Consider the following 20,458-nt stretch of genomic DNA (forward strand, 5'->3'; position numbering starts at 1 on the left):
TCGCAATTCTGACATCTTTTCTCAGAATTGTGAGATATAAACTCACAATTGTGAGATTTAAAGTCCAATTCTAAGGGAAAAAAAGACAGATTTTTTATTTTATTTTTTACCTCAGAATAGTTTATATCTCACAATTCTGACTTTATAACACGCAATTGCGACTTTATATCATGCAATTCTGACTTTATTTCTCAGAATTGCGACTTTATATCTCGCAATTCTGACTTCATATCTCGCAATTCTGAGAAAAAAAGTCACAATTCTGACTTGATATATCGCAATTGTGAGAAAAAAAGTCAGAATTGTGAGATAAAAAGTCGCAATTATTATTATTTATTTATTATTCAGTGGCGGAAACAAGCTTCCATAGGTTGTTGATTTTGATCAACTAGCTTGTCAAATGTGTTTAAAGCATTACTGCATGTTAGGGCTGGGTGATATGACACTACATATCATAGTGATATAAAGTGTGAATTGATGGAACTTCTTCTAAATCGTTAGATAGGCCTATTTGTGGGGTAAGCAAATTTATCCGTGCAGCTTTTAGTGGGCAGGAATAATTGGAACGTTGGAGTGGAAAAAGAAGCACTGATGAATGATACTCCACAAAAATCTTCAGCTTTTAATTTTATTGTACATAAAAAATAATAATAAAAAAAGGGTAAATCGTGTCAAATTAATGTAAATTCATTCTAATTTTAAATTTTAGATACACTTTCTAATTTTAATAAACTTATAGAAACAAATAAACTTTACATAAAATAAACAAAATTACTTAAAAAGCATTGGACTACCTGCAAAAAAAATAAAATAAAAAAATAAAAAAATTCCATAGAGTTTGAAATTCAGTTTATTCTGTGGAATCAAAACTGATATTGAGAATTGTGAAACCATGATTTTGTTACTGTGAAGTAAAATTGAGATTTTGGTCATATCGCCCATCCATATTATTTGCTAGATAGCAGAAAAGGTTCCCACAGTTTTACATACAGTATGAATTTTTTTATAGTGTTCACCACAAGTAATAGACTACATTGTAACCAGAAATAAGTAGCCATATAAATGGTCAAGTTTATTTGTAATTGCCAGAAAGAAAGAAAGAAAGAAAGAAAGAAAGAAAGAAAGAAAGAAAGAAAGAAAGAAAGAAAGAAAGAAAGAAAGAAAGAAAGAAAGAAAGGGCAGAGATGTGGTTAGTGAAAGAAAATGAAAAGTCAGTCGGCCTGTGTAGTTTCTTCATTCACTGTGACCTGTACCTGCACTGGATGGCCAATTTCACATGTATTTTGTGTATTTTCAAAATACAAAATACTGTATTTGTATTTAAATACATTTTTTCACACAGTATTTTGTATTTGTATTTAAATAAATTTTTTCACACAGTATTTTGTATTTGTATTTAAATACATTTTTTCACACAGTATTTTGTATTTGTATGTAAATACATTTTTCCACACAGTATTTTGTATTTGTATTTTAAATACATTTCCATGTATTTATGCCCATCTCTGCATACATACAGGCCTATAGAATGGTGCATAAAACCAATTCATAAGGAAAAAAAATGTAAATTATAAATCAGCTCCATTGCAGATTCCATGTGATCAAGGGTTAAGGGCATTTTATTTAACGTAAGCAATGACGTACTTCCGAGTGAACGAGACAGAAGAAAGGGAATAAAAAAGGGGGAAGGGCATGAAAAGCACAGCACAGGTTTTCATGGTTTTCCCAGATCTTAGAAATCATAAAATATGAACATTTACATTAAAAAAATATCCAAACACAGAGCAAAATACAAATGATTGAAATTACAAACCATTTTTATTGTGTGAAATGATTTGTGTATCTTTTACACAGATTACTATACTGTCCCTTGTTGAGGCATAATACCACAATCAACAATTTTGTGCAACAAGTGCAAAAATATGATTACATTTAGGATACAAAATGAAAGTAGCCTTAACAGTTGATCTTTTTTTCTTGAAGTTTGTGATGTTTCAGGAAAAAAAAAGATCAGATGTTATATAAACATTTTATATTATTTATATAAAAATCACAGGAGAATTGGACATTGATAGTGTACAAATGAAATGTGTAATTATGAAGAGTGTGTTTAAAGAGAGTTTATTTTTTTAAAGTGTCCACAGCACAAGTGTCCATGTTTGTAGAAACACACAAATATTTTGGAAGGATGGAACATTATTTGTTTGTCTTCATCAAATGTAGGGATAAAGTGGAATTCAGTTCATTGTTCATTTAACACCACATTAATCACCATTAAACCTGATGGTTCATCTATTATATTATATTACTATTTAAAGTCTACAAATATTCTAGAAATTTTAAATATTTAAATACAACTGTTTTGGTACCACTGTGACAACTGAATACTACTAATACTACTATTAATAATGATAATAATAATAAAAAATAATAATAATTATATTTGTTGCTATGCTTTGATAATCTCAGCTGACTTTTGGCTGACTCACCCAAGAACATCTCGGCTACTATTGTAAACCTTTGTTCCCTGAGGGAGGGAACGAAACATACTAGGGGGTCGCACTTGTGAGTCCCAAACACCTCTGATACTTTGCAAAAAGGCCAATGAGATTTGGTGAGGGGAATTTGCATGCCACTCCCCTGGACATACAGATATAAAAGGGAGACGGCATGCATCACTCATTCAGGTTTATGCTGAGGAGCCGAGACAGTGTCCCATTTCATTGGGCAGTTTAGAGTTGTGGCAAGAAGGACTCCACATCTCGTTCCCTCCATCAGTGAACAAAGGATACAATAGTAACCGAGATGTTCCCTATCTGTCAGTCACTTCGACGTGGTGCAGATGACTGACACTATGGGTCCCCCGGGGAAATCGCTACAACACCTGAACCGTGTTATAGTGATGCGCGGATCGCGGTTATTAATCCTGTGTTTATGACATTAAGAAAATGAAAATTTGTTTTAAATAAATGTTCATTTAAAAGCAGCATTCCTCAGTGTATTTTACCATTAGAGATGCTCATCAGCTCTCTAGCGTCGCCGAGTCCGCTGTTGAAGGTCTTACATCCCGTGTAACATGAATAATTGTAATTTGACCATCGGGTGTGGGTCGGGTGCGGATATCTAAATCAGAGATAATTATTGGTGCGGGTGGGTGGCGGGTGGATGATTTGTTTTTGGCTGCGGATTCGTGTGACGTTGGAGCTGATCCGGGCATCTCTACCGTGTTACGAGGTTTTGGTGGTGCGGATGCAGGTGACAAGTGTACTTGCAACATTATAACCTACCCAACACCCCACGCAAGCTGTGTAGTCCTTCGTAACACGGGGACTCTCACAGCTGTGCACAGCAACCACACACTCCACCTGTGGAACATCCCGTATACACCCTGAACCCAGAAACCAATCATCCATTCCAGAAAAGCATGACAGCCAACTCTGCATCAGACTCAGACTGAGCTACTGCACCCGAGGGTGGAAGTCCAGCCGAGTCCTATCGATAGTTGTTCCTCATCCAGAGCCCCGAATGAGAAATCAGGTGTGCCATGTGACACACCGTCAAAGTTATCCAGGAGCAACAACGGTTGTAATGCTGCAGCCTTGTTCATCGCAGAAGGACCTGGACAAGCAACTGAGGAGACTCTCTCTCTAACCAGAAAAGAGAGTCACGATGGCAACGCTGCCATGGTCATGTTCTCGTAATGAGGACATGAGCCATCCACGAAAGCTGTCTCAGCGTGTTTACACAAAGACACGCGACACAAAAGATCGTGGCTGTCCGAAGACAAGAGATATCGACCGCAACCAGAAACACACAAGCGGAAAGGCATCTTTAAAAAACACTCTACATCTGTGCTTGCTCTTTTAGAGAAAACTGATCTTTCAGGCTTGCTGAAGCACTAAGGGGAACATGAGAAAGACCACTGCAATGCGCCGTCACGCCAGCAATTCACTTCCTTTCCATAGGATAGATGGATTGAGCTTGTGTATAGATGACACTCAACTTGGCTCCCCAGCACAGACCTGAATGAGTGATACACGCCATCTCACGTTTATACCCGTATGTCCAGGGGAGTGGCAAACAAATTCCATTTGCCAATTCTCATTGGCCTTTTCTCAAAGTATCAGAGGTGTTTGGGACTCACAGGTGCGACCCCCAGTGTCAGTCATTGACACCACATCAAAGTGTTCAAATAAATGTTATATACATTATATTGTATCTTTATATAACAAAGGGTTTAAACAATCAAGGTCATTGATAGGAAAAGTAAATAATATGTGAACTTTCTTGACAATAAGGCTTTGATAAAGAGTTCCAAACAGGCCAGGTCAGATTTGACAAAATTGTATAACCTGCAAAATAATGTCATTCTGTTTCAACATGATGAAAAGAGATTTCAGATTACTTAAGAAAAGATTTGTTAAGGTTTAATTGACTGGATCAGGTCACAGTTATGACCCTTTATGAATGGCCATCCGTAGAACACTACTGAATTTGGTGCATGTGTCAATGATTCAAAGAATGTAATGAAGGTACATTTTCAGCAGGTGTTTGAGGAAACAACCCAACCTCAGTTTCATTTAAATCCTGTAGCCTGACATATCTTCACTAAAGTGGTTTCTGTAAGCTGTTGAACTATTTACTAAATATGAGGTTACATTTACTTTTTACATCAGTGAACTTGGGAGTTTATGAACTAAATGCATGCCACAGTTAAATGATGTGCATTCTTTGTTGACTAATTCACTTCACAATTAAGGGGGGATTTTGTTGTAATAACACAACTTCTTATCAATGTACAAATCTAAATATAATAAGTTATGATACTATATAGTGTTGCCTCATGTCATGCAGTAACATGCATAAAAATATAAAAAGAACAGATTGTAGCAGTTATTGCAAACCAATTGCATTGTGTAAAATTTCATAAAATAATATAAGGTATAAAATAACTATTATTTAATACTTATTATAACAGTATAATTAAGTATTTTTAAAAGTAATTATTTTATTTTACTTTTTTCATACATTTTTCACAAACTTCAAATTTTATTTCCGATTTGGACCTCCTTAACAGTGCTTGTTTTGGCCTGTTACAATTAATATATTTCTTGCACTTCATCTCAGGAAGAATTCATCAATGTAGTCTTATCATGATATTGAATATATTTAAGCCTACAACACAACACAATCAGTAGCTATGGTGAATAAATCAAAAACATCATTAAAACTTGCTTGCTAAACTAATATAAAGCACATGTGAAATATTATAGGAAAAACTGTAATAGAGAATATAACAGAGGTAAGCGGTCGCTGCTTTTGAATTCTACCAAGAGCAGTCATGTGCGATTCAGAACAGGCTGAAAAAAGTGATCTGTAGTGGGAACTTTTTGTCTTGGTTATTATTGCGAAAAGACAAAAGGACACAGAAAAAAACAGAGCTCCAGATGTTGTTGTAGAAGCTGTGATGAGTGCTGATCATATTGATGTTTGTGGTTGTCATCAGGGGAGAACATACATAGGTAAGAAAAAAGTAATTGGCATGTTAATAATCTGGCACACAATAAATCACATTTCTCATTGAACAGTCTGACTATTATTTTAAAGTATTTCCTGATGTCAAAGCAAGATTATTTGTTATAATAAGCAAAATAAATAAATATATAACAATATAAAAAGTCTATTTTACTCAAGTCATTAGAAAGCATAAAGTTTGTTTTTACAAAACATAGCATAAAAAACACCATTAAGACCAACATATAAATAACAATATATCTGTTTAATGTTACCTTTTGTTCTTTATACGATATAGTTCAGACCGCCAGCAACAAATCAATGGTTTATATGAGCATCATTCCTAGAAAGGAAAAGAGAAACTTGGTGATTATGACATGATAGATATCTTGGAACAATGAGAACAAAAGTAATGGCTGAATGAATAGTGCACTATTTTTAATATTGAATATGGACTAGATTGTAATATTATATCATACACATGTATTTATTTATTTGTTTATTAATTTGTTTATTTTTATAATACAGATTGAGTGATCATTAGTCTCCAGCTAAGCTCAAACACACGTTCACCTAGCTATGTGTATCTCACTGTGTAGAAAATATATCTGGGATTCAATATTTATGATATTGCACTATTTCTAGGTCAGTAATCAAATTTTCTTGCACTGAAAAACTCAGTCCCAGTTTATATTATCTGTCTTTAACTACTATGTATGTAAAAACTGTAGTACTCTGCCCTGCATGCCATGGCCCTCCTGTAAGTATACCAGGCCAAGGCACTCAAAGAGCTGCATGAGGGTAGTTCTGACCCTGTCAAGTTTGGACTCTGTCAACCTGATATCCGCCTCATGCAGGAAAGGCCTCAGTCGGTGCTGAACTGCCTAAACCCGCTCAAGGGCAGGACAGTGGCTCCACTGAAACTATTTCAGAGGCTCCTGGGGAATATGGCATCCGCAGCCGCAGTAACGCCGCTCGGATTGCTTCATATGAGGCCACTTCAGCACTGGCTTCACGGCCGAGATCCGAGATGGGCGTGGGCGAGATGGGCCAAACCTTCAGCCCTTAGTCAGACCCTTCATTTCTTCGGGCAGGAGTTCCCCTAGAACTGTCTCTGCTGTTGTCTCAACAGATACCTCCACCACCAGCTGCTGAGCCACGTACAACGGGCATACAGCCTCGGGCGTTTGGACAGGACCCCGACTGCATTGGCACATCAACTGCCTTAAGTTGCTAGCAGTACGGCTTGCTCTGGGCCGCTTCAAAGCAAGCACGTACTGGTCTGTACAGACAGCACTGCGACCGCTACGTATATCAATCACAAAGGAGGTCTACACTCCCGTCACATGTCGCAACTCACCCACCATCTCTTTCTTTGGAGTCAGAAACATCTGAGGTCACTTTCATGCCGTTCACGAGCTCTCGACAGCCTATGCTTCCGGGAGAATGGAGACTCTATCCCCAGGCAGTCCAGCTAATCTGGAGACGCTTCGGAGCCGCACAGGTACACCTGTTTGCCACTCCGGACTCGTCCCACTGCCAGTTGTTTTCCTCTCTGACCAAGGGGACCTTAGGCACGGATTTGTTGGCCCACGCAAGTATACGTTTCCCCCAGTGAGCCTACTTGCACAGACACTGGCCCAGACCTACTGGCCCAACGGGACCTGGTTTTCAGAACTCATGCTCCTCGTGACCCTTTGGCTCTCGCATCCAGACCTCTGTAACCTCCACGTGTGGTCTCTGGACAGGACTTAGATCAGCGAGAGCGCCCTCTACGAGGCACGCATATGCCTTGAAGTGTCTCTGCCGATATTGACTCCCCCCTAACTAGGCCGGAGCTACTCCAAAGACCGTCAATATATAGTACTGCCTTGTTGGCCAGTCCATATATATGTAAATTCCCACAATTCCCTTTCTATAGGTACGCCTTCCCAGTGTTATCCTGGGAAGTGTCCCAGTGTCTTAGCACAAACCTGAATGCGAGTTGCATGCACTCTTCCTTATATAAGGATGATATAGCTTTGCAGAGCGGAGTTTGGGATGCAAATGTGCATTGGCTCATTTAGTTAAACTCGAAGATGATTGGACTCTCAATTGAGATCCAAATTCGTCAGTTTAGTTCTGACGTAACGTCTACGTTCCCTCCTTCAGGGAACAGGGGTTACAATAGTAACCCAGACGTTAATACTATATTAAGAACATGTAACATATGCAACAAGGACACTGTAAAATACATTGTTACTGTATTTTTTTAAATATAAAAACATGTATGTACACAGTAAGTGCATTACATCAAATGATTAGCTTAAATGTTAGTACATACAGTAGTTAAAGATACCTAATATAAAGTGGGACCCAAGATGCTCTTTGGTACATTCTCAAATAATGCTGGACCATCAGGTTTTGTCCATGCCAGCACGAGTGCTACTGTCATTAAAGCAAAAAAGGGACATACTAAATATGGAAGCCAAAGGGCAAAGGTGTCCTTGACCTTAATGTTTAATCATGTGGTGCGCAGAGTTTGATAACATGTGAAATGGATTTCAAAATAGCAGAGGAAACAGGTGAAGTCATCAACCTATTGGTGAGTGATGATTAATGATCTAACTTAATTTACTGTCGTTTGGTGAGCACATAATCATGTCTAAATGAACATGTCCTGGAAGGTCTGTTTTCTTTGCACCTGTCACATCCCGTTTCATTGAAATCATCACTTGCTGATACATTGCTAATGATTTCACTCACTCTCTGACACACAAACTCCAAACTATCTGACCTGCCCTATGTCTGTAAAGTAGAAGAATGAGGCTCTCATTAATTTGGATAGCTGGCCCTCTTTTAATATAAAAGTATTGAACAGAATTAATTAATGATTAATTAATAAAGAATTTGTTAGTCAAAAATTGTCACAATCCTAAATCACAATCCCTGTCACCTTCAGCACTACATCTCCCAGAATCCTTCCTGGTCCACCACCTGCACGCATACCACAATCATCACCAGCTGTCACTAATTACCTCATCGACTCGGCACCAGATATAAGGACGCTCCACACATGAACACACATTGTCTGGTCTCGTCGTTCAAAGCTAACCACTCACCTGAGAGACACTCACCTGAGAGACACTCGCCTTAGAGACACTCACCTGAGAGACACATACCTGTACAATGCAACCTTCAATTGTCTGCCTTCAGCTTCAGCCATTCGTAGTAGTGGGCAGATCGAGGCTTCATGAAACACTGAAACAGTTGAAGCAAATGTGCTGTATTGTGTCGAGGCTTCGAAACAATCCAACACCCGTCTCCGCGTTGACACCAAGTGGTCACTTGCACGTGTTGATCTTAAAGGAGAACTCCGGTCAGTTTTAACATTGAGCTCATTTTTTTGTAAATTTGGAATGCTGTCAGTACAGAGGACAACGACAAAAATCGGTGTTGCCTACACCGTGTTATCCTCTTTTTAAAATTTGCACCCTGTTGACTAGTTAGTTACCTATGATCACGCGTGTGAACTCGACAATCGACTACTGTGGACTTCGACCGAAAACAGGAAGTAAATACAGGTATGAGCGCTGGCTGAATTAACTTCATTTTTATTCATATCTTTCACATCTACTGCAGTCAGATTCACTGTGTTCACTCTGAAGGAATCATCTAACATGGCTGTGCACTTGTAATGACACATCAAGGATGTTAAGAGGCTAAAAGCAGGTTTAAAACTTGCCCCATTTAAGTCAACAGGGTGCAAATTTTAAAAAGAGGATAACACGGTGTAGGCAACACCGATTTTTGTCGTTGTTCTCTGTACTGACAGCACTCCAAATTTACAAAAAATGAGCTCAATGTTAAAATTGACCGGAGTTCTCCTTTAAACAACCTTGACAACAAGCCATTTAAAAATTTGTTGTTTTTTTTATTCTTGTGTTGTTTTACTGTGTTTAGTTTTTAATATCTGTCTGACAACTACATGAGCTTGGTTTTTGTAACCTGTAGCTCCTCGTTGTGAATAAGGTTGTTTTGGTCATGAAAAATGAATATTAATAAAAGAAATCAAGCCACAATGTCTCACATTTGTTACAGATTTTTATTTAAAAAATATGAATTGCCCTGCTGTCGAAGGAATTAGCCTACTTCTTTTTTTTACATATAATTTCTCCATCTTTTGAAGAGAAAATTTTCTCACAAAGGACACATCTATCTATCTATCTATCTATCTATCTATCTATCTATCTATCTATCTATCTATCTATCTATCTATCTATCTATGTCTGCCTATATATTAATGTGTCACTATATATATATCCTATCTGTCACTGTCTGTAGCCTATCAGTCAATACAGCCAATGTAAATTTAAATCTAGCCTAAATATAACTAACCAAATCGCACTATAAATTTCAATATATCGCAAAACATCCGCTATCTCAAAATCTCTCTCTTCTCATAAAAACCCATGAGGTGAAGATGCATTAACTTCACTTTAAAACTTTGTGGGAGTAGGTTGAGACAGATGTGCGATTGTGTGGTCTGTTCCCGACCCTGTCAATCAAACGCAGATTCGGCGGGTAAGCCACCTGTCAAAACACTTGTGAAACGCTCCAAAGCTTAATTTAGCTGTAGTCACGTGACATGGGTGTTTTGAATCACGCTTCGGAGCAGTGTTTTGAAACATCTATGCTTCGGAATCTCGACAAAGCGCCAAAATGTCAAGTTTTTCACATCAGCCATCCCTACCATTCAGTCCACCATCTCCAACACTCTGCATCTGCAACAGAATAGACTGTTATCCACTGCCATTCCTTCTACAACTACCCATTTCTCAGTTTCTCACCTGCTTATTTCAATTGTCTGCCAAACCGAAACTTATTTGGATATTACCTGTGTTGCATCCTTCTGTTTTATGACAGAAGACCAGACCCAACTATGGGCCTTTTCCTCACCCTTTGTGATCCAGCAAATCTGCTCATCTCCATTTTCCCAGATGGTCGTCCAGTTGAGGATTACGTAAAGGAATTTCTTGAGCTTTCCAACTTGGTCCCATGGAATGATGGTACCATGAAGATCATGTTTTGGAGAGGATTGAACGACCATCTTTATCAGCAGATACCGGCGTCAGCTACCACTTGTTCCCTTGAGAGCTATATTGATTATGTGCTGTGGCTAAGTGGTTCTTCCCTCAATGTTGGCGAGTTTGAAGACGCCAGTTCCACTCAGTCGCTTTCTCTCCAATCCACTCCAGCCATCCTGGAATCAGAGGTTTTGTCCATTGGGCCACCAAACACCACCGAACTCCTCACAAGTCCTTCGACATCTTCATTCCTCATGCGAGCATAAGCGTCTCCAGCCGTCATGCCCGCCAAGCCTGAGTCTCCAGTATTCCCTTGAGCCCGGAGATGGTATCGAACAGTGCAGACCTGGTAGCGAAAGCGGCGAATCCTGCGGTTATTTCCGTCTGGGAGGCCCTGAAGACATCTTCCCCTATCAGGTCCTTACATCCAGAATCCGCTTCCAAATCCGTTCCAGTAATTGAAATTCCTGATCCTGTTCCAGTGAGAGAAATTCATCACTCTGTTCCAGTGAGTCATCCCTAGTCTGTTCCACTGGGAGAAACTCCCCAGTCTGTTCCTGTGTGAGAAATCCCAGAGCCCGCTTCAGTCCCAGAGTTCAGTCCCGAGCCTGCTCCAGCCCTGACATTTAGTGCTAAGTCCATTCCAGGTGCAGAATCTGCTCCAACCCATGAGCCTGCTCCAGAGTCTGAGCCAAGTCCAAGGACAACTAAAGCCTCAGCGTCTCAGTAACCCACTCATACCGGTGAGTTACCTCTAAATTTACCTCCAGTCCTTGAGTCCGTATAAGAATTCTCCCCAGACAAAGAGTCCACTTCAGAGTACAGTCCGGTGAAGGCTCCAGCCCCTGACCAGAGCCCCGTGCTCGCCGTCATCCCTGAGCTCAGCCCAGTATCTGCTCTACCGCCAGAATCCAGCCAACATGGCCATCATGCCAGAACCCAGCCAGATACTTCCAAGCCCAGAGGATTCTGAGACCCCTCTACCAATGATTGTTCCCCCAGTTATGACGTTGGCCATAATGTGTGTTTGGGCCACACACTGCTCTACTACTTGTATCGAAGTGGAGGTATTCATCCCAGTAATTCAAATTTGCCCAGAGACAACCAGAGAGGTCGTTCCTAAGTTTGCCCAGATACAACTATAAAGGACGTTTCCCAGTCTTCTGTCTGTCTAGATACGACCACAGATTCCCTGTTTTCCCAGATACGACCAAGAGGGTCCTCCCCAAATTTTCTGTCTGCCCTAATGCAACTAGAAAGGTTTTTCACAAATTTCCTGTTTGCCCTAGTATCAAGGCCATGGAGGCCAGTCCTTCATGGTCCCCTGAGCTACCTGCACCGCCAGTGCCACCCTGGAGGCTACCCATCCTGCCGGCACCGCCCTAGTCACCTGCTCCCCACTGGCCATCCTGTTCAGCACCAGGACGCCCGCCCTCCCTCCCTGGATGGATTCTATTAGGCGTGAGGTCACGCCTTCTGGGAGGGGTGGGGGAGGACTGTCACAATCCTAAGTCACCAGCCCGGTCACCTTCAGCAATACATCTCCCAGAATCCTTCCTGCTCCACAGCCTGCACTCATTCCACAATCATCACCAGCTGTCACTAATCACCTCATCAACATCAGTTGTCTGCCTTCAGCTTCAGCCATCCGGTCCACCATCACCAACAATCTGCATCTGCAACAGATAAGACTGTTATCCACTGCCATTCCTTCTACAACTACCCATTTCTCAGTTTCTCACCTGCTTACTTCAATTATCTGCCAAACCTGCAAATAAACTTGTTATTTGTATTTTACCTGAGTTGCATCCTTCTGTGTTATGACAAAAATAGTGCAATAATGAAAAGCGTGTTTAAAGCGTGTTTTTGTTTAAAAGTATCCATATTTGTAGAAACATTCATAAATGCTCTGGAAGGATGGAACAATATTCAATTTGTCTGTCTTCATCAAATGTAGGGATAAAGTGGAATTCAGTTTATTGTTAATTTAACATCACATTAATCCTCATTAAACCTGATGGTTCATCTATATTACTATTCATAATATCCCAGATTATAAATTTATATAATCAAATTTACTAGCATTCAGATATTATTCAAATGTTATTTTCAGGTATACTGACACACACACACACACACACACACACACACACACACACACACACATATATATATATATATATATATATATATATATATATATATAATTTAGAAATTAAAATTATTTAAAATGATTACTTGTGTGTATATTTATGTAGAATTATAAGTTGTTATAAAATGTAATATATGCATTATATATTTATATATATTTATGTATGTGATCGCCTACTTTTATATAATCAATGTACCTCTTTTACGTCAGCAGCCCTCTCCAGCTCTTCCCTGCAGCGCAGTAACTCCAGCTCCAGTTCCGCTCGCTCCTTCTGACTGGTCTCATACATTTCCCGCAGATTTTCTAGTTCATTTTTTACTCCATCACACTAAAAGACACAATTAAGCAAAATGTAGAGAACATATTCTTAAGAAATATTTAATATAAAAAAGGACATCAGGGTGTGTACCTCTCGCTGCACGTGTGTGGCCTTCTCTTCTGTTTGTTTGAGTTGATCTCTTAGTGAGAGGATCTCTGAAAAACCTCCTGTCCAGCTAGTGGGGGTGATAGGTTTGCCATCAAACGATATATTCTTCTGGATACCCGCATCCACCAGCCTGCAGTTGGAGCCTATTTGATTCACACTCATATAAGAACCTCCGGTTTCCATCTCTGTTCCACACTGCATATAGTTTCCCTCTTCGGTCTCTTCCTGTTCTTCTTTAAGAGATATGTAGGAACTGCCTGAACTGTGACATAAAAGCCAAAACAAGATGCATACAGGATTGAAACGTCTACAGTACATGCTAGTGAAACTTGTTGAAGTCTGCATGAAACGGAAATTGCGATAATCTTTTCTTCCCTATTTTGATGTATATCCAAGTGAACCGGCTTCTGGAATGAGAAAAAATGTAGGGCAGGACTTGAATTCATCATCTGGAATTGCTGGATCATAGGAAGTTGGGTCTTGCTAACTAAATGGAGGCAAATCTGAACAAGTAGTGCTCATTGCAGAGCCTATTGACGTCCAGCTCTGGATGTAATGGGTGAAGCTTGACCTAGTTCAGCTCCACCTCTGTGGACCTAATGGATGGAGTTATGTTTAGCGGTATGGTTAGGGTGTGGTTGGTCTGCCTAGCTCTAATGAAATCCAAATCCAAAGTTTTGGGATATCTAATCTATGTCTTTTAGACAGAAAGGCATGGAAAATGAGTAACACATTCTACTGACCCCCTAAAGCAGGGTTTCTCAAACTCGGTCCTGGAGGGCCACTGTCCTGCACAGTTTAGCTCCAACCCTGATCAAACACACCTGAGCAAGCTAATCAATGTCTTCAGGATCACTAGAAACTCACAGCAGTGTGTTTGATCAGGGTTGGAGCTAAACTGTGCAGGACAGTGGCCCTCCAGGACCGAGTTTGAGAAACCCTGCCCTAAAGGGACATGGTTAGGCTTGCTGCGGTAGCTGGTTACTTTACAGTACATCAGACTTAACTTATCAAGTGAAGACAGTACAGAGAGATGACTGACGGGACGATGTCGGAGGATTTGATGCGCAACAGATTGACACATCTAAAATGTGTGGTCAGTACTGCTGCTCCCTATACACAGTACGTGTGATCGCGAATTCAAAAGTTATGTTCTAGCAGATATATATTAAACATTCATCCTTTTCTGGAAAATTCAGTCAAAAATTATGAGATTGTTAGATTTGATAGAAAAGTTTTGTCCAATAAAATGCTTACTGGAATGTGAATCTCCCTCCACCCTCAATTAATCCAAACTCTGAATGCTTTGCCAGGCTGTGCTGTAAACTAAAGCCGGTTTGCAATTTCTTTAAAAAATAACTCTAGTCCGGCCCCAGTTTCCAGTTTCAATAGGAATTATGTCAATGACGGAAAGAGAATTTCAACAATAGTTTATCAAAAAGTTGTGATAAATGCTTCATTCAACATATGTACAATTTTCACAAATTCCAGATGTCATAAAATGCCAGAACTGGAGACAATTGAGTATCAAAAGGTGTAGTTTCTCACCTCCTCTTTTGTAGCATGTGCAATCTATGAGTCAGTCTTGTGTTTTCCTCTTGCAGTGCATGACATTGTTCCCTCAGACTCTTACATTCATCCATCAATTGACCCACATCACCTGATCAAGTAATGCAAGAAAATAGAAAGCTATGAGCTTTACATGGGTATTAACAATACTAGTTTATGTTTGTAGAGAGACACTTTCTAACAAAGCAACCTACAAGAAATTGCATAGTCATTTGACTCATCTATCATATTTGATCAACAGATAAAAATGGTGGTTCATAATTGCTTCTACTATTTAAGGGCAATAGCCGAATCAATTTTGGGACCTGCCAAACATATGTTGCTCGCTTGCAGCTAGTACAAACTGCTACAAGGTTGTTAATGAATGCTGGGAAAACGGATCATGTTACTCCCTTGTTATCCTTTTTAGGAGGACTACCAGTACAATTTAGGAGACAGTATAAGATTCTTATATATGTTTTAAAGCACTTCATGGAATGGCGCCAGAATACTTAAATATGCCATCTAAACTTATTAAGCTCTACAGTCCAGGCGAACCAATAATTGTATGTATCAAGTGAGTTGGTTGTTTTTATCATTATTATTATTTATTATTGCACATTATGAAAGAGGTAAGTTTACAATGCTTACCTGAAACCACCATATCTGCTAACTCCATACCTGCAAATAACAATTCAGTTATTTACAACACATCCCCCCAAATGCTTTTACTCACATTGTGACCAATACATAGTACTTTTCTTCACCCCTTTCTTGGCCTTACATTGACTGGAACAATCATTCCATCCAGTGGGACGCATGTAGTCATCCAGGCTCTCAACAGCTTCAGTGTCAGAGTTTACTGCATCTTCACATAACAATGACAATTACCCACACCATCTGCTATTCTGCAGGAGCTCTTCCCCACTGGACACTGAGTGCTGCATACGTTTCTGAAATGCTTCAGGGTTCCACCCTTTATTAAAACTAGTGTGATTTATGGTCATCACTGCAGGACGCTAACCAGCTTTAGAAATTAAGTGAATGTATCATGCATTGATTTCAAAATGATGTCAACATGGACATTAGTGGATGTTTCAGACATTGTCTAAATAAAAACAAACATATTACATGAAAAAAATATATAATAATAATAACAATTAATTGAACTGATTATGAAATTGAAATAAAAAAGTTTGAGATTATCAGAACCCTCGTTTCTAGCTTTTGGGGCAAGGTTTCTAAAATTATAACAGAATAGTATTCCACATTAATTGTAATTAATTATTCACCTGTCAGGTTTTTAAACTGACCAAGAGCTATTTTAATTATTGCTTGTAATAATAAAACACCATATTATTATATAAAACTATTAAACTGGGGTATCTAGTTTTCCACCAGGGATTAGCTTTTTAAGAACAAAAAAACTATTTATATATTGTCCCTTTTTTTCTATTGAAACCTTTTTTTTCTAATTTTAAATTTGATTTGTGACTGTGTTGTGTTTGTATGTACTGTAACTTATTTTCATTAACTTTTTAATTTAACTAGTATTTGAATCTAACTATATTATTTTAACTATATTGATTGCATGTTATCTGGTGACAGATGTTATTTTAAAAAGTCTTAGAAATATTGTATTTAATTTTCAATATATATTAAACCTGGTCCATTACATGCAATCTGCTAGCAATCACATCATTTACTACATGGCACAAGTGGATTGGCCTCTATGCCATTGCTTGCTCAACAATTGTTTGCTCTGGCGTTCTCAGCGCCGCCAAAATAAAGGTCCGTCGCGCCGTCAAAATAAAAGTCACCGTGCTTGCGTCACTCCCTTACCCCTCCTACCAGTTCCTATGGCCACTTGGCCAGTGCGAACGCAAACAGCAAAACCGAGTTTGGGGGAGAGTAGTTCTTAGAACTGTTTAGAAGTGGACAGTTCCTAGAACTAAGTTCCTATAACTACTTGGTCGGAAAGCGGCTATAGTCTACGGAGCCCGGGAAGTCACCTGTGGGAGAAAAAAAAAACAATCCGTGGCGACGGTTTTGAAATCCGTCCGCTCAGTTTATAAACCGTACTCACGAATTCTCAAACTGTTCCCTCGGTTTAACAAATCGTGCCCACTGATTAATAAACCGTACCCACGAATTTCTAATCCGCGCTCTCAGATTTGTAAACCGTGCTTTCAGTTTTTGCATGGAGGAATTCGTGAGTACGGTTTATAAACTGAGTGGACGGATTTCAAAACCGTCGCCACGGATTGTTTTGTTTTTTCCACAGGTGACTTCCCGGGCTCCGTAATAGTCTGTTCACTGTAAGCCGGTTCCTCTGAAACTCTCCACCTCCCCCAGCTCCACCTGTCTAGATCTGCTACGGGATTTACGCATGTCTTTTTATGCAGGAGCAGCATATCTTACATGCTCACAGCAGCATGTCTGTGTATCTATTGGCAGTAGCAAGTCGATACTTTTCCATACCAACCCTATCCTAACCCATGCGTAGCAGATCTATTCCACCAAGAGTCATATGGAGTACTTTTATGATAGTTGGATGCGCTTTTTGGAGCTTCAGAACCCAGGCTCTATTCACTCATATTATAAAGCTTGGAAGAGACAGGATATTTTTTAATATAACTCCGATAGCGTTTGGCTGAAAGAAGATTTTTGGGTGAACTAACTCTTTAACATCTGGGATTTAACACCGTCAGTTTTAACATTTTTAGGTCAGTTTTAAGCTAAACTGTCATGAAAAGTTGTTTTTGTCAGTTCAATTGTAACTCCCCAGTTTTAGTTGTAATTTCTCAGTTATTCGTTTAAAACATTATAATAAGGTTCTCACATTTCTTTATGTTAGTACTTGGTATCAAAGTAAAAATGTGAAAATTCTGAAATGTAGTAACCTGACTATCTGACTAAGAGCTCTTTTAGTCCTGTGTTTTGTTCTCACCCTCTTTCCTCTGCTTTTGACGGAACTGGCTCTTCATCTCTATTTCCGCTCGGAGAGTGACGATCTCCTGCTCATACTCCTGTTCCGTGTTCTCCAGTCGTGAGATTTCAGCCCGTAAACGGCAGAGCTCCTCCTGCAGACTGGCGATGTCGTTCTCCCTTTCGGCCGCAGCCTCCTCCGCCGCCTGCTGGAGCACCAGCACCTCCTCCTGTGCTGTTCGCAGTTCCTCCTGCGCTTCCAGAAGCTCGCTCTCCTTCTCCTCCTCTAGACTGTCCATCTCTTCCTGAACAGAACGAAGCTGGGCTACAGGGGTTGGGAGATAATAAGAAACGGATGACTTTTATAAACCAAACTCAGTCAAAATGTGGCAGCATTTTTTTCACCTCCTTCTTTTTCCTCCTTACAAATATTTTAAATAAAAACTGCATTTGCTTTGATATTTTGTTAACTAATGCAATACTATTCATATTTATGTGGGGCAACTGTCTGGGAGGGGTGGGGGTACAGGTCTTCTCATTTCTAACAATTGGAAATACTCAGCGCTCTCCTCTCTATGCAACAACAACTCATTTGAATATCATGCTATTACACTTACAACTCCCAATAAGATCCATATTGTAGTCATTTATCGCCCCCCAGGTCAGCTGGGTAACTTCGTAGAGGAGCTGGATGTGCTGCTGTCCTCTTTCCCTGAGGACGGCACCCCACTTCTAGTCTTCGGTGACTTCAACATCCATCTCGAAAAGCCGCATGCAACTGACTTCATCTGTCTCCTAGCCTCTTTCGATCTCAAACGTCTCATCACCACAGGTACTCACAAATCAGGCAACCAACTGGACCTGGTTTACACACGCAACTGCATCACAGACAACATCTTGGTGAGACCTCTCCATGTCTCAGATCATTTCCTCATTACTTTCAGTCTACATCTCTCTACCCCTGCACCACCAACCCCCCCACCAGTCACTTTCAGGCGAAACCTGCGCTCACTTTCTCCCTCCCATCTTTCCTCTGCCGTGTCTTCTTCTCTTCCCCCACCCTCACAATTCTCATCTCTGGATGTGAATACCGCAACGGATACCTTATGCTCCACTCTAACCTCTTCTCTAGACAATATCTGCCCTCTCTCCTCCAGGCCAGCACGCGCTACTCCCTCTAACCCCTGGTTGTCTGAGGTTCTTCGTGAACACCGGACCGAACTCAGGGCAGCGGAGAGGAAATGGCGCAAATCAAAAGACACATCTGACCTGAGTATGTATAAATCTCTCCTCTCTTCCTTTTCTGGTGATGTTCATGCTGCAAAATCTTCATACTTCCACAACAAGATCAACAGCTCCTCCAACACACGATCACTCTTCAAGGCATTCAACTCTCTCCTCTGTCCACCTCCACCACCACCCACCTCCTCTTTAACTGCTGACGACTTTGCGAACTTCTTCACCAACAAAACAACAACTATCAGCAGTCAGTTCTCAGCTCCACACACACAGGAACCCAGACTGACCCCTTCCACAGCCAATAACCCTCTGTCCACCTTTTCTCAGCTAACCGAGGAAGAAGTATCTACACTTCTCCTCTCCAGTCATCCTACCACCTGCCCTCTTGACCCCATCCCCTCACACCTTCTACAAGCCATCTCTCCCACACTTCTCCCAGCACTCACACACATCATCAACTCATCCCTCCATACTGGCACCTTCCCTACAGCATTCAAGCAGGCTCGGGTTACTCCACTGCTTAAAAAACCAACGCTAAACACATCATATGTAGAGAATTACAGACCTATCTCTCTCCTACCATTCATTGCGAAAACACTTGAAAGAGCTGTTTTCAACCAAGTAACATCCTTCTTGTCTCTAAACAACCAGCTAGATGTCAACTAATCTGGCTTCAAGAAAGGGCATTCAACTGAGACTGCACTACTGTCGGTCACAGAAGCCCTACGGATCGCAAAAGCTGCTTCCAAATCTTCAGTCCTCATTCTCCTGGATCTGTCTGCTGCCTTCGACACTGTGAATCATCAGATCCTTATGTCCAGCCTCTCATCACTGGGCATCACAGGAACTTCACTCCACTGGTTTGAGTCCTATCTCACAGGTAGGTCCTTCAGGGTCGCATGGAGAGGCGAGGTATCCAGAACTCATCGACTGACCACAGGTGTTCCCCAGGGTTCAGTTCTTGGTCCCCTCCTCTTCTCCATCTACACCACATCACTGGGACACATCATACAAGCACACGGTTTCTCCTACCACTGCTATGCTGATGACACACAGCTCTTCCTCTCATTTCAACCAGATGATCCCACAGTAGCTGCACGGGTCTCAAGCTGTCTGGCGGACATCTCCACATGGATGAAGGAACATCACCTGCAGCTCAACCTGGCAAAGACTGAGCTTCTCGTCCTCCCTGCCAATCCGTCTCTACAGCATGACTTCACGATCCAGCTAGATTCATCATCAATCACCCCATCAAGGTCGGTCAGAAATCTTGGAGTAACGTTTGATGACCAGCTGACCTTCACAGATCACATTTCAAAGACAGCTCGATCATGCAGGTTTGCACTGTACAACATCAGGAAGATCAGGCCTTTCCTAACTGAGCATGCAACACAACTTCTCGTCCAGGCCCTGGTCATCTCTAGGCTTGACTACTGCAATGCTCTTCTGGCTGGACTTCCATCATGTGCAACCAAACCTCTACAGATGATCCAGAATGCTGCAGCTCGTCTCGTCTTCAACGAGCCCAAGAGGGCACACGTCACTCCTCTGTTCATCTCTCTGCACTGGCTACCACTCGCTGCT

General features: G+C 40.6%; 1 protein-coding gene across 5 annotated transcripts in view; it reads right to left on the reverse strand.

The window, feature by feature from the left end:
- Positions 1-659: 659 nt before the first annotated feature.
- ccdc136a (coiled-coil domain containing 136a) overlaps positions 660-20,458 on the reverse strand; it is a 40,300-nt gene continuing 20,501 nt past the window's right edge. For 4 of the 5 annotated variants that reach the window (XM_084095139.1, XM_084095141.1, XM_084095140.1 and 1 more), the window contains 8 exons: positions 17,658-17,960; positions 15,359-15,388; positions 14,708-14,819; positions 13,142-13,421; positions 12,929-13,060; positions 12,191-12,256; positions 5,790-5,857; positions 660-5,474 (listed from right to left, as the gene is read on the reverse strand). In XM_084095139.1, coding sequence (XP_083951265.1) covers positions 12,221-12,256; positions 12,929-13,060; positions 13,142-13,421; positions 14,708-14,819; positions 15,359-15,388; positions 17,658-17,960 — 893 coding nt within the window. In that variant the 3' untranslated portion in view covers positions 660-5,474; positions 5,790-5,857; positions 12,191-12,220. The remainder of the gene's footprint in view (positions 5,475-5,789; positions 5,858-12,190; positions 12,257-12,928; positions 13,061-13,141; positions 13,422-14,707; positions 14,820-15,358; positions 15,389-17,657; positions 17,961-20,458) is intronic. The other variant, XM_084095143.1, reaches the window with a different exon arrangement.

Source organism: Abramis brama (genome assembly GCF_963993115.1).
Source record: "Abramis brama genome assembly, chromosome: 20".
Taxonomy (NCBI): domain Eukaryota; kingdom Metazoa; phylum Chordata; class Actinopteri; order Cypriniformes; family Leuciscidae; genus Abramis; species Abramis brama.